Source organism: Canis lupus, chromosome 9 (assembly GCF_011100685.1).
Source record: "Canis lupus familiaris isolate Mischka breed German Shepherd chromosome 9, alternate assembly UU_Cfam_GSD_1.0, whole genome shotgun sequence".
NCBI classification, from domain to species: Eukaryota; Metazoa; Chordata; class Mammalia; order Carnivora; family Canidae; genus Canis; species Canis lupus.
This window is the reverse complement of record NC_049230.1, coordinates 21,390,273-21,404,303: the sequence shown is the minus strand read 5'-3', so window position 1 is coordinate 21,404,303 and position 14,031 is coordinate 21,390,273. Positions and strand designations below refer to the sequence as shown.

General features: G+C 47.3%; 2 protein-coding genes across 2 annotated transcripts; both read left to right on the top strand.

The window, feature by feature from the left end:
• Positions 1-3,503: 3,503 nt before the first annotated feature.
• Positions 3,504-4,909, top strand: LOC119876602 (keratin-associated protein 4-2-like). The gene has a single exon (XM_038546109.1). It carries the CDS (start codon positions 3,710-3,712, stop codon positions 4,412-4,414), a length of 705 nt encoding a protein of 234 aa, XP_038402037.1. The 5' UTR covers positions 3,504-3,709; the 3' UTR covers positions 4,415-4,909.
• A 4,444-nt stretch (positions 4,910-9,353) lies between these two features.
• On the top strand, positions 9,354-10,751 carry LOC119876601 (keratin-associated protein 4-12-like). Its single transcript, XM_038546108.1, has one exon. It carries the CDS (start codon positions 9,552-9,554, stop codon positions 10,254-10,256), a length of 705 nt encoding a protein of 234 aa, XP_038402036.1. The 5' UTR covers positions 9,354-9,551; the 3' UTR covers positions 10,257-10,751.
• Positions 10,752-14,031: the final 3,280 nt, after the last annotated feature.

The following is a 14,031-nucleotide window of genomic DNA, read 5'->3' as shown; positions in this document are numbered from 1 at the left end:
TTCATCTTAAAGAAATTGGTAGGAAGAATCGGCCTTGCAAGCACACAAGCTCAGGCCACAATCCAAGGCTCTCAAACGTTGAGGCAATTTGATCTCCTGACCTGGACATTGTTCAGAGAAGAGAAGTTTGTAGAGTCCTGATAGTTGAGGTACCTATGCAGTAGGCATAGACAGCTTTGACCAATCACAGTCCTCAGGCTGTAAACAAAAAGAGAACGATTTCCTGTGTTCCTTTCTTTTAAGATTTTCTGTCTTTCTTCGTGAGAGACACCGGGAGAGAGGCTGAGACATAGGCAGAGGGAGCACAGGCTCCCTGTTGGGGGGTCGATGTGGGACTCCATTCCAGGACCCCAGGATCACCACCTGAGCTGAAGGCAGATGCTCAACCACTGAGCCACCAGGCTTCCCCAACTTCCTGTGTTCTGTCAGATAAAGACACATAGGCTACAGGAAATTCAAATCCGAATTTTCAAGAAAAGGAGGATAAAGGAGAATGAAAACAAAAACGGAGCAGAAAGGATGCACTCTTCCAAATCAAGACGGATGTTAGTTAGGTGACCTCCCCAAAGGTTGAAACCTTGATCTTTGGGTGAAAAGCTGAATAATAAAGACAACTGCCAAGGCACCCAGCAGGACAAGGATTAGGAAGGCTCTGGGCAGAAAATAAGAGGTTTTGATCATGGCCACCTTCTCAAGAGATATAAAAATGCTTTGGAATAGTTAACACACTACATGTGACAGAGAGTATCCTCTTCCTAGAGGACGTATCTGGAATTCTCTGCCAGAGTACTTCCGTTTCCAAGGCAGAGAACGTATGGGAAGAATTCCTGACATTTCCTGAGGACCTGCCACACACTGGGCACTCAGAGAGATGCTTTACCTGCACAGTCTTTATTTGTCATACAATCCTGGAAAGTGAGCATCACTACTTCCATATTGGAGCTGAGGAAACCAGTGTTGAGGAAAGTAACTTGTTCAAAATTGCATGTGCACTGAAACTCCATCTTGGTTTCAAAAACAGAGCTGTTTGGTGGGCTACACATGAAATGATGAACATAGAAATCAGTGCAACAAAACCGAGAGTCCACAAATAGACACACGTTGATTAGGCATTGAATTTTGCAGAAAGGTGCCAAGTTTATAGGCAGAGAAAGTGTAGTCTTTTAAACAGATGGTGTTGGAACAATTAAACAGACATGTCCCCCCACTCCTCAAAATAAACTTCAACCCAACCCTCATATCATATACAACATCCGACTCAAATAGATTATAGCCCCAAATGTAAAGCCTAAACCTATAAAACTTGCAGACAGAAATCTAGGGAAAGGTTCTATAGAGCTTCTAGCTTCCACCCCCACCCCATTTTGGGGCCTACGTCTGTTTGTGCCAACTTCAGAGGATGATGCTAGCTTGCATTATCCGTTTTCTGTACTACTCTCCTTCAATAATTGTGCAACTCTTCATCTCCAATTTTATGTTCAATCATTAGTTTCTCTATCAGAGAAGACGATAGATCTTGGTTATGAGAATTGGAATCGTTAAGAACACTATTCAAATTCCTCTTCTGCTACTCACTAGCTACATGTGTTGGGCAAAACATAAGCTGTATTTACGTTGCCTCATGAAAATCTCTCCTACATTTTGTGTCATCCATCTATTTTTTTTTTGAGAGACAGAGAGACAGAGAAAGAGAGAGAAAGCGAGCATTGCCGGAGTGTGGGACAAAGAAGGAAGGGACGAGAGGTCTCTCACTGAGCTCCCACTGAGAGAGCCTGATGCTGGCCTCAGCCCCAGGACCCAGAGATCATGACCGGAGCCAAAGTCAGACTCTGAACAAACTGAGCCACACACGTGCCCCAGGGACTTTTCCTCTTGTCACTGAGCTACACCCCCACCCGGGACTTTTCCTCTTGTGTGCACCCAACACCGGACTCTCTCAACCCCTCTCTCTTTGTCTCCCTTTCCTCTCCCCACAGAAACGGCCCCCCTCCCCTCCGTGGCACAACAGTTTTCCTCTCCCCCAATTCACTTAAACACACCTCATACCTGCAGGGGCCATGTGCCCCCAACCACACAGGTCCTTCTTCCCACATTCCTATCAATTTCCTGGGTGTTCCAAGTGACCTGACCTCAACAGAGCTGTGTTGGAGGGATCAGGAAAGCCCATGGCCCCCTCCTTCTCTGCCACTTAACTCCTCCCTCCTAATCCTTGAAGGAATTCTTAAAGTACATCCTAAGGTTCCCATGGTAGAAGTGAGGAAATCAGGACAGAGATAGGTAATGTCAGAGTTTGGTTTTTCCCAGAAGCTACTCTGAAGAACAGCATTCAGGCATGTGGTTTCTTGCGGGAGGGAGGGCAGATCCCACTGGTTGGAAGGTGGGGAAGTGATACAGGATGGAGGCCAGCGTCACAGTTTTCAACTGGCTCAATCCTGAGAAATATATCAGAAAAAAAAAAAAAAAAAAAAAAAGAAACAGCCATGTCAGGATTCTCCTATTTCAGGAGCAAGGACAGCCCTGTAGTCACATAAACCAACTCTCCAGAAGCATTGGTTGAGCGTTTCTGTCAGTGCGGCACACACCCAGGCAACATGACATCCTGCTGTTGCATGAAAACAGCCAGCCCCAAGGCATAGAGATGCGGATCTGCTGCTGCATAGAAATTGTCCTGAACACAGGAAGATCTGAGTTCTATGGCTGGCGTGTGTAAGGCATCATCTACAGTCCACGATTTTCTCCACTCAGACCCCACATTTTCTCCTTCACGATGGCAGGCAGGCAGGCGGGCACAATTTGTGTTAAAGGAAGACAGAGGAGAAAGACGAGGGAAAAGAGGAGGAGAAGGGATGGCACGGGGGGAGGGAGGAAGAGAAAACAGTAACTGTGGAGTCAGTGCCATTAAATATCTCACTCTGCTGGTTAACAAGGTTAGGACGAGGGTCACCGACTCACCCCAAAATGCCCCGCTTATACCCACAGCCTGGGAAAACACTCATTTCTGGGTAAATCAGAGCAGGACTGCTGGTCACTCAGGAAGTATGTTCATGGATGCTGGTTTAGTCCTGTTTCTATCCACCTGCTTGATTCGGCCTTGACATATGGAAGACATGATGCCAGATGTCCTCCACCCAAGTGTCTTTGAATGCACTGCCCTATGCAAACGGGGTAGGGTGCTCCAAGAGACAGATGCCTGCGGGCGTCTGGAATGAGGCACTTTGGGGAAACAGACTCGGGCTCCAGCATGATTGCAATTCATCACTATGAACATATAACCATCAAGCTCCCTTCACCTCAGGGATACTCCCAGTCTGCATGCAACCAAACTACCAATGCTGGGCAAGGAGCACGAAACTGACTCACCAACCACTTCCCAGGAACTGCATCACGTGATCCCACGGCCCCGGAAGCAAGAACGAGGCTGCTAACGTGACCACCTTGCTTCCCTCTGACAATCTTCCTATGAGTTACTCTCAATTAAAACATGTTAAGCACCCATTCTCTAGGGATTCCTAACACTTAGGGAACTTCCTCTTCTACCAGCCGCCAGTGACTATGGAAAACGGTATAAACAAGGGAAGTCCTGCCCATTGGTCCATACGTTGGGGTTGAGGGGGTCCAGTGTATAAAAGCCCCAGAATGGAAGGAGGCATCAGTCAGAATCTGAGAACGTCACCTCAGAACAGAAGCCCACGCCTCCACCTGCGACACCATGAGTGAATCGTGCTGCTCCCCGTGCTGCCAGCCCACGTGCTGCAGGACCACCTGCTGCGAGCCCAGCTGCTGTGGATCCAGCTGCTGCGAGCCTTGCTGCTGCCGCCCAACGTGCTGTCACACCACCTGCTGCAGGACCACGTGCTGCAAGCCCGCATGCTCTGTGTCCAGCTGCTGCCAGCCCGGCTGCTGTGGGTCCAGCGGCTGCGGGTCCAGCTGCTGCCAGCCTTGCTGCTGCCGCCCAACGTGCTGTCAGACCACCTGCTGTAGGACCACCTGCTGCAAGCCCGCATGCTGTGTGTCCAGCTGCTGCCAGCCTTGCTGCTGCCGCCCAACGTGCTGTCAGACCACCTGCTGTAGGACCACCTGCTGCAAGCCCGCATGCTGTGTGTCCAGCTGCTGCCAGCCCAGCTGCTGTGGGTCCAGTGGCTGCGGGTCCAGCTGCTGCCAGCCTTGCTGCTGCCGCCCAACTTGCTGTCAAACCACCTGCTGTAGGACCACCTGCTGCAAGCCCACATGCTGTGTGTCCAGCTGCTGCCAGCCTTGCTGCCACCCCAGTTGCTGCTGCACTCCCTGCTCCCAGCCAGCTTGCTGCACCCCCGTTATCTGCAGGAGAACCTGCTACCAGCCCACCTGCTGCTGCCTGCCCGGGTGCCTAGCCCAGGGCTGTGGATCCAGCTGCTGCCAGCCTTGCTGCTGCTGAGCAACTTGCTATAGACTCAGCACTCACCGGAATATATATCCTACGCCATTTTGCCAAAGTTCCTGTCTTACAAGAAGTTGCTCCCTCGGCTTTCCTGGGAACACATGCTTACACTGCCCCTGTCATCTTTCTCAGCAATGCTTATGAGTCTATGGAGGGAATGCAATCTACTTCAATTTGATTGTATTCTAGTGTCTCTGGTTTACTGTAGCAATTGCTGAGCCACAACATTTGGTCAACCCCAGATGCTGGTCAACATCCACTGATTCACACTCTCAGTCTCCGAAAAGTGATCATCACCTTTCACTTCTACGGCATAGAAACACATTCTTATGAGTGCATAGTTAGCTCTCCGCAGTGATCAGTACTGATCATCTTTTTAGATAGATGCATTATAGTTAGTAAGTCCTGCCAGGTTACTAAGCCCTTTGCAATGGCTTTGAACTTTCTTCCTTCCGTTCTTTCCTAATAAAATCTGTGTCATCCTGCATCCAATGTTTGTATGTTCATGTCGTTTTTCCTGTCTGTGTGTGTGTGTGTGTGTGTGTGTGTGTACGTGTGTGTGTGTTATTACAGCACTTCCTTTATGAAGTCCTTCTTGAAGTTTTACTTTAAGTATATGTATATATGTATATATACATATATATGTGTATATATATATATGTATACGTAGATATGACGCCCAAAAGTAAATTGTAGCTTCAATATATTTATTATCTCATTCAGTCATCACAATTGTCCCACAAATCAGGCAGAGCCAAGATTATCATTCCATTTTCATTCTCACTTAGAGAGCAGGAAATGCTTGACCATACAGCAAATAATTGACAGAAGCAGGTCCTTTGATTTCAGGTCAAGGACATTTTTAGTTACATCTTTCTAAAAATAGAAATAATCCTGGTGATGGGGCATACATTTTGAGTTGTTTCAATAACAAAGGAAATTATTATATCTTTCCTATAGAGAACCATTTCAGTCTACAAACCTCTTCCTAAACATTCTTCTCAGCTTTATGACCAATATGCCTTTAAGAGTTCTGGCTAATGAAAAGGGGCTTTGCATCTTCTCTGACATGAGGTTCATTGGCACATATAGTGTTCCTGGCCCCATTCTTGCCGAGGGGAACCTGTTCTTTGTGGTCATGGATTGGCGTACTGGTATCACTGCATTTATCTCTTTTTTTAAGAGTTATTTATTTATTTATTTATTCATTCATTCATTCATTCATTTATTCATTTATTCATTTATATTTTGAGAGAGAGCATGAGTGGGAAAGGCAGAGGGAGCTGGAGAGAGAATCTCAAACAGACTCCCCCCATGAGCATAGAGCCTGACCCAGGACTCAGTCTCACAACCCTGAGATCATGATCGGAGCCAAAACCAAGAGTGGATGCTTCACTGACTGCGCCACCCAAGTGCCCCTCATTTCATTCATCTTAAAGAAATTGGTAGGAAGAATCGGCCTTGCAAGCACACAAGCTCAGGCCACAATCCAAGGCTCTCAAACGTTGAGGCAATTTGATCTCCTGACCTGGACATTGTTCAGAGAAGAGAAGTTTGTAGAGTCCTGATAGTTGAGGTACCTATGCAGTAGGCATAGACAGCTTTGACCAATCACAGTCCTCAGGCTGTAAACAAAAAGAGAACGATTTCCTGTGTTCCTTTCTTTTAAGATTTTCTGTCTTTCTTCGTGAGAGACACCGGGAGAGAGGCTGAGACATAGGCAGAGGGAGCACAGGCTCCCTGTTGGGGGGTCGATGTGGGACTCCATTCCAGGACCCCAGGATCACCACCTGAGCTGAAGGCAGATGCTCAACCACTGAGCCACCAGGCTTCCCCAACTTCCTGTGTTCTGTCAGATAAAGACACATAGGCTACAGGAAATTCAAATCCGAATTTTCAAGAAAAGGAGGATAAAGGAGAATGAAAACAAAAACGGAGCAGAAAGGATGCACTCTTCCAAATCAAGACGGATGTTAGTTAGGTGACCTCCCCAAAGGTTGAAACCTTGATCTTTGGGTGAAAAGCTGAATAATAAAGACAACTGCCAAGGCACCCAGCAGGACAAGGATTAGGAAGGCTCTGGGCAGAAAATAAGAGGTTTTGATCATGGCCACCTTCTCAAGAGATATAAAAATGCTTTGGAATAGTTAACACACTACATGTGACAGAGAGTATCCTCTTCCTAGAGGACGTATCTGGAATTCTCTGCCAGAGTACTTCCGTTTCCAAGGCAGAGAACGTATGGGAAGAATTCCTGACATTTCCTGAGGACCTGCCACACACTGGGCACTCAGAGAGATGCTTTACCTGCACAGTCTTTATTTGTCATACAATCCTGGAAAGTGAGCATCACTACTTCCATATTGGAGCTGAGGAAACCAGTGTTGAGGAAAGTAACTTGTTCAAAATAGCATGTGCACTGAAACTCCATCTTGGTTTCAAAAACAGAGCTGTTTGGTGGGCTACACATGAAATGATGAACATAGAAATCAGTGCAACAAAACCGAGAGTCCACAAATAGACACACGTTGATTAGGCATTGAATTTTGCAGAAAGGTGCCAAGTTTATAGGCAGAGAAAGTGTAGTCTTTTAAACAGATGGTGTTGGAACAATTAAACAGACATGTCCCCCCACTCCTCAAAATAAACTTCAACCCAACCCTCATATCATATACAACATCCGACTCAAATAGATTATAGCCCCAAATGTAAAGCCTAAACCTATAAAACTTCCAGACAGAAATCTAGGGAAAGGTTCTATAGAGCTTCTAGCTTCCACCCCCACCCCATTTTGGGGCCTACGTCTGTTTGTGCCAACTTCAGAGGATGATGCTAGCTTGCATTATCCGTTTTCTGTACTACTCTCCTTCAATAATTGTGCAACTCTTCATCTCCAATTTTATGTTCAATCATTAGTTTCTCTATCAGAGAAGATGGTAGATCTTGGTTATGAGAATTGGAATCGTTAAGAACACTATTCAAATTCCTCTTCTGCTACTCACTAGCTACATGTGTTGGGCAAAACATAAGCTGTATTTACGTTGCCTCATGAAAATCTCTCCTACATTTTGTGTCATCCATCTATTTTTTTTTTGAGAGACAGAGAGACAGAGAAAGAGAGAGAAAGCGAGCATTGCCGGAGTGTGGGACAAAGAAGGAAGGGACGAGAGGTCTCTCACTGAGCTCCCACTGAGAGAGCCTGATGCTGGCCTCAGCCCCAGGACCCAGAGATCATGACCGGAGCCAAAGTCAGACTCTGAACAAACTGAGCCACACACGTGCCCCAGGGACTTTTCCTCTTGTCACTGAGCTACACCCCCACCCGGGACTTTTCCTCTTGTGTGCACCCAACACCGGACTCTCTCAACCCCTCTCTCTTTGTCTCCCTTTCCTCTCCCCACAGAAACGGCCCCCCTCCCCTCCGTGGCACAACAGTTTTCCTCTCCCCCAATTCACTTAAACACACCTCATACCTGCAGGGGCCATGTGCCCCCAACCACACAGGTCCTTCTTCCCACATTCCTATCAATTTCCTGGGTGTTCCAAGTGACCTGACCTCAACAGAGCTGTGTTGGAGGGATCAGGAAAGCCCATGGCCCCCTCCTTCTCTGCCACTTAACTCCTCCCTCCTAATCCTTGAAGGAATTCTTAAAGTACATCCTAAGGTTCCCATGGTAGAAGTGAGGAAATCAGGACAGAGATAGGTAATGTCAGAGTTTGGTTTTTCCCAGAAGCTACTCTGAAGAACAGCATTCAGGCATGTGGTTTCTTGCGGGAGGGAGGGCAGATCCCACTGGTTGGAAGGTGGGGAAGTGATACAGGATGGAGGCCAGCGTCACAGTTTTCAACTGGCTCAATCCTGAGAAATATATCAGAAAAAAAAAAAAAAAAAAAAAAGAAACAGCCATGTCAGGATTCTCCTATTTCAGGAGCAAGGACAGCCCTGTAGTCACATAAACCAACTCTCCAGAAGCATTGGTTGAGCGTTTCTGTCAGTGCGGCACACACCCAGGCAACATGACATCCTGCTGTTGCATGAAAACAGCCAGCCCCAAGGCATAGAGATGCGGATCTGCTGCTGCATAGAAATTGTCCTGAACACAGGAAGATCTGAGTTCTATGGCTGGCGTGTGTAAGGCATCATCTACAGTCCACGATTTTCTCCACTCAGACCCCACATTTTCTCCTTCACGATGGCAGGCAGGCAGGCGGGCACAATTTGTGTTAAAGGAAGACAGAGGAGAAAGACGAGGGAAAAGAGGAGGAGAAGGGATGGCACGGGGGGAGGGAGGAAGAGAAAACAGTAACTGTGGAGTCAGTGCCATTAAATATCTCACTCTGCTGGTTAACAAGGTTAGGACGAGGGTCACCGACTCACCCCAAAATGCCCCGCTTATACCCACAGCCTGGGAAAACACTCATTTCTGGGTAAATCAGAGCAGGACTGCTGGTCACTCAGGAAGTATGTTCATGGATGCTGGTTTAGTCCTGTTTCTATCCACCTGCTTGATTCGGCCTTGACATATGGAAGACATGATGCCAGATGTCCTCCACCCAAGTGTCTTTGAATGCACTGCCCTATGCAAACGGGGTAGGGTGCTCCAAGAGACAGATGCCTGCGGGCGTCTGGAATGAGGCACTTTGGGGAAACAGACTCGGGCTCCAGCATGATTGCAATTCATCACTATGAACATATAACCATCAAGCTCCCTTCACCTCAGGGATACTCCCAGTCTGCATGCAACCAAACTACCAATGCTGGGCAAGGAGCACGAAACTGACTCACCAACCACTTCCCAGGAACTGCATCACGTGATCCCACGGCCCCGGAAGCAAGAACGAGGCTGCTAACTGACCACCTTGCTTCCCTCTGACAATCTTCCTATGAGTTACTCTCAATTAAAACATGTTAAGCACCCATTCTCTAGGGATTCCTAACACTTAGGGAACTTCCTCTTCTACCAGCCGCCAGTGACTATGGAAAACGGTATAAACAAGGGAAGTCCTGCCCATTGGTCCATACGTTGGGGTTGAGGGGGTCCAGTGTATAAAAGCCCCAGAATGGAAGGAGGCATCAGTCAGAATCTGAGAACGTCACCTCAGAACAGAAGCCCACGCCTCCACCTGCGACACCATGAGTGAATCGTGCTGCTCCCCGTGCTGCCAGCCCACGTGCTGCAGGACCACCTGCTGCGAGCCCAGCTGCTGTGGATCCAGCTGCTGCGAGCCTTGCTGCTGCCGCCCAACGTGCTGTCACACCACCTGCTGCAGGACCACGTGCTGCAAGCCCGCATGCTCTGTGTCCAGCTGCTGCCAGCCCGGCTGCTGTGGGTCCAGCGGCTGCGGGTCCAGCTGCTGCCAGCCTTGCTGCTGCCGCCCAACGTGCTGTCAGACCACCTGCTGTAGGACCACCTGCTGCAAGCCCGCATGCTGTGTGTCCAGCTGCTGCCAGCCTTGCTGCTGCCGCCCAACGTGCTGTCAGACCACCTGCTGTAGGACCACCTGCTGCAAGCCCGCATGCTGTGTGTCCAGCTGCTGCCAGCCCAGCTGCTGTGGGTCCAGTGGCTGCGGGTCCAGCTGCTGCCAGCCTTGCTGCTGCCGCCCAACTTGCTGTCAAACCACCTGCTGTAGGACCACCTGCTGCAAGCCCACATGCTGTGTGTCCAGCTGCTGCCAGCCTTGCTGCCACCCCAGTTGCTGCTGCACTCCCTGCTCCCAGCCAGCTTGCTGCACCCCCGTTATCTGCAGGAGAACCTGCTACCAGCCCACCTGCTGCTGCCTGCCCGGGTGCCTAGCCCAGGGCTGTGGATCCAGCTGCTGCCAGCCTTGCTGCTGCTGAGCAACTTGCTATAGACTCAGCACTCACCGGAATATATATCCTACGCCATTTTGCCAAAGTTCCTGTCTTACAAGAAGTTGCTCCCTCGGCTTTCCTGGGAACACATGCTTACACTGCCCCTGTCATCTTTCTCAGCAATGCTTATGAGTCTATGGAGGGAATGCAATCTACTTCAATTTGATTGTATTCTAGTGTCTCTGGTTTACTGTAGCAATTGCTGAGCCACAACATTTGGTCAACCCCAGATGCTGGTCAACATCCACTGATTCACACTCTCAGTCTCCGAAAAGTGATCATCACCTTTCACTTCTACGGCATAGAAACACATTCTTATGAGTGCATAGTTAGCTCTCCGCAGTGATCAGTACTGATCATCTTTTTAGATAGATGCATTATAGTTAGTAAGTCCTGCCAGGTTACTAAGCCCTTTGCAATGGCTTTGAACTTTCTTCCTTCCGTTCTTTCCTAATAAAATCTGTGTCATCCTGCATCCAATGTTTGTATGTTCATGTCGTTTTTCCTGTCTGTGTGTGTGTGTGTGTGTGTGTGTGTGTGTACGTGTGTGTGTGTTATTACAGCACTTCCTTTATGAAGTCCTTCTTGAAGTTTTACTTTAAGTATATGTATATATGTATATATACATATATATGTGTATATATATATGTATACGTAGATATGACGCCCAAAAGTAAATTGTAGCTTCAATATATTTATTATCTCATTCAGTCATCACAATTGTCCCACAAATCAGGCAGAGCCAAGATTATCATTCCATTTTCATTCTCACTTAGAGAGCAGGAAATGCTTGACCATACAGCAAATAATTGACAGAAGCAGGTCCTTTGATTTCAGGTCAAGGACATTTTTAGTTACATCTTTCTAAAAATAGAAATAATCCTGGTGATGGGGCATACATTTTGAGTTGTTTCAATAACAAAGGAAATTATTATATCTTTCCTATAGAGAACCATTTCAGTCTACAAACGTCTTCCTAAACATTCTTCTCAGCTTTATGACCAATATGCCTTTAAGAGTTCTGGCTAATGAAAAGGGGCTTTGCATCTTCTCTGACATGAGGTTCATTGGCACATATAGTGTTCCTGGCCCCATTCTTGCCGAGGGGAACCTGTTCTTTGTGGTCATGGATTGGCGTACTGGTATCACTGCATTTATCTCTTTTTTTAAGAGTTATTTATTTATTTATTTATTCATTCATTCATTCATTTATTCATTTATTCATTTATATTTTGAGAGAGAGCATGAGTGGGAAAGGCAGAGGGAGCTGGAGAGAGAATCTCAAACAGACTCCCCCCATGAGCATAGAGCCTGACCCAGGACTCAGTCTCACAACCCTGAGATCATGATCGGAGCCAAAACCAAGAGTGGATGCTTCACTGACTGCGCCACCCAAGTGCCCCTCATTTCATTCATCTTAAAGAAATTGGTAGGAAGAATCGGCCTTGCAAGCACACAAGCTCAGGCCACAATCCAAGGCTCTCAAACGTTGAGGCAATTTGATCTCCTGACCTGGACATTGTTCAGAGAAGAGAAGTTTGTAGAGTCCTGATAGTTGAGGTACCTATGCAGTAGGCATAGACAGCTTTGACCAATCACAGTCCTCAGGCTGTAAACAAAAAGAGAACGATTTCCTGTGTTCCTTTCTTTTAAGATTTTCTGTCTTTTTTCGTGAGAGACACCGGGAGAGAGGCTGAGACATAGGCAGAGGGAGCACAGGCTCCCTGTTGGGGGGTCGATGTGGGACTCCATTCCAGGACCCCAGGATCACCACCTGAGCTGAAGGCAGATGCTCAACCACTGAGCCACCAGGCTTCCCCAACTTCCTGTGTTCTGTCAGATAAAGACACATAGGCTACAGGAAATTCACATCCGAATTTTCAAGAAAAGGAGGATAAAGGAGAATGAAAACAAAAACGGAGCAGAAAGGATGCACTCTTCCAAATCAAGACGGATGTTAGTTAGGTGACCTCCCCAAAGGTTGAAACCTTGATCTTTGGGTGAAAAGCTGAATAATAAAGACAACTGCCAAGGCACCCAGCAGGACAAGGATTAGGAAGGCTCTGGGCAGAAAATAAGAGGTTTTGATCATGGCCACCTTCTCAAGAGATATAAAAATGCTTTGGAATAGTTAACACACTACATGTGACAGAGAGTATCCTCTTCCTAGAGGACGTATCTGGAATTCTCTGCCAGAGTACTTCCGTTTCCAAGGCAGAGAACGTATGGGAAGAATTCCTGACATTTCCTGAGGACCTGCCACACACTGGGCACTCAGAGAGATGCTTTACCTGCACAGTCTTTATTTGTCATACAATCCTGGAAAGTGAGCATCACTACTTCCATATTGGAGCTGAGGAAACCAGTGTTGAGGAAAGTAACTTGTTCAAAATTGCATGTGCACTGAAACTCCATCTTGGTTTCAAAAACAGAGCTGTTTGGTGGGCTACACATGAAATGATGAACATAGAAATCAGTGCAACAAAACCGAGAGTCCACAAATAGACACACGTTGATTAGGCATTGAATTTTGCAGAAAGGTGCCAAGTTTATAGGCAGAGAAAGTGTAGTCTTTTAAACAGATGGTGTTGGAACAATTAAACAGACATGTCCCCCCACTCCTCAAAATAAACTTCAACCCAACCCTCATATCATATACAACATCCGACTCAAATAGATTATAGCCCCAAATGTAAAGCCTAAACCTATAAAACTTGCAGACAGAAATCTAGGGAAAGGTTCTATAGAGCTTCTAGCTTCCACCCCCACCCCATTTTGGGGCCTACGTCTGTTTGTGCCAACTTCAGAGGATGATGCTAGCTTGCATTATCCGTTTTCTGTACTACTCTCCTTCAATAATTGTGCAACTCTTCATCTCCAATTTTATGTTCAATCATTAGTTTCTCTATCAGAGAAGACGGTAGATCTTGGTTATGAGAATTGGAATCGTTAAGAACACTATTCAAATTCCTCTTCTGCTACTCACTAGCTACATGTGTTGGGCAAAACATAAGCTGTATTTACGTTGCCTCATGAAAATCTCTCCTACATTTTGTGTCATCCATCTATTTTTTTTTGAGAGACAGAGAGACAGAGAAAGAGAGAGAAAGGGAGCATTGCAGGGGTGTGGGACAAAGAAGGAAGGGACGAGAGGTCTCTCACTGAGCTCCCACTGAGAGAGCCTGATGCTGGCCTCAGCCCCAGGACCCAGAGATCATGACCGGAGCCAAAGTCAGACTCTGAACAAACTGAGCCACACACGTGCCCCAGGGACTTTTCCTCTTGTGTGCACCCAACACCGGACTCTCTCAACCCCTCTCTCTTTGTCTCCCTTTCCTCTCCCCACAGAAACGGCCCCCCTCCCCTCCGTGGCACAACAGTTTTCCTCTCCCCCAATTCACTTAAACACACCTCATACCTGCAGGGGCCATGTGCCCCCAACCACACAGGTCCTTCTTCCCACATTCCTATCAATTTCCTGGGTGTTCCAAGTGACCTGACCTCAACAGAGCTGTGTTGGAGGGATCAGGAAAGCCCATGGCCCCCTCCTTCTCTGCCACTTAACTCCTCCCTCCTAATCCTTGAAGGAATTCTTAAAGTACATCCTAAGGTTCCCATGGTAGAAGTGAGGAAATCAGGACAGAGATAGGTAATGTCAGAGTTTGGTTTTTCCCAGAAGCTACTCTGAAGAACAGCATTCAGGCATGTGGTTTCTTGCGGGAGGGAGGGCAGATCCCACTGGTTGGAAGGTGGGGAAGTG

What these genes read in the sequence shown, in the direction of transcription:
- LOC119876602 (XM_038546109.1), top strand. Translation starts at nt 3,710, where the DNA reads ATGAGTGAATCGTGCTGCTCCCCGTGCTGCCAGCCCACGTGCTGCAGG.
- LOC119876601 (XM_038546108.1), top strand. Translation starts at nt 9,552, where the DNA reads ATGAGTGAATCGTGCTGCTCCCCGTGCTGCCAGCCCACGTGCTGCAGG.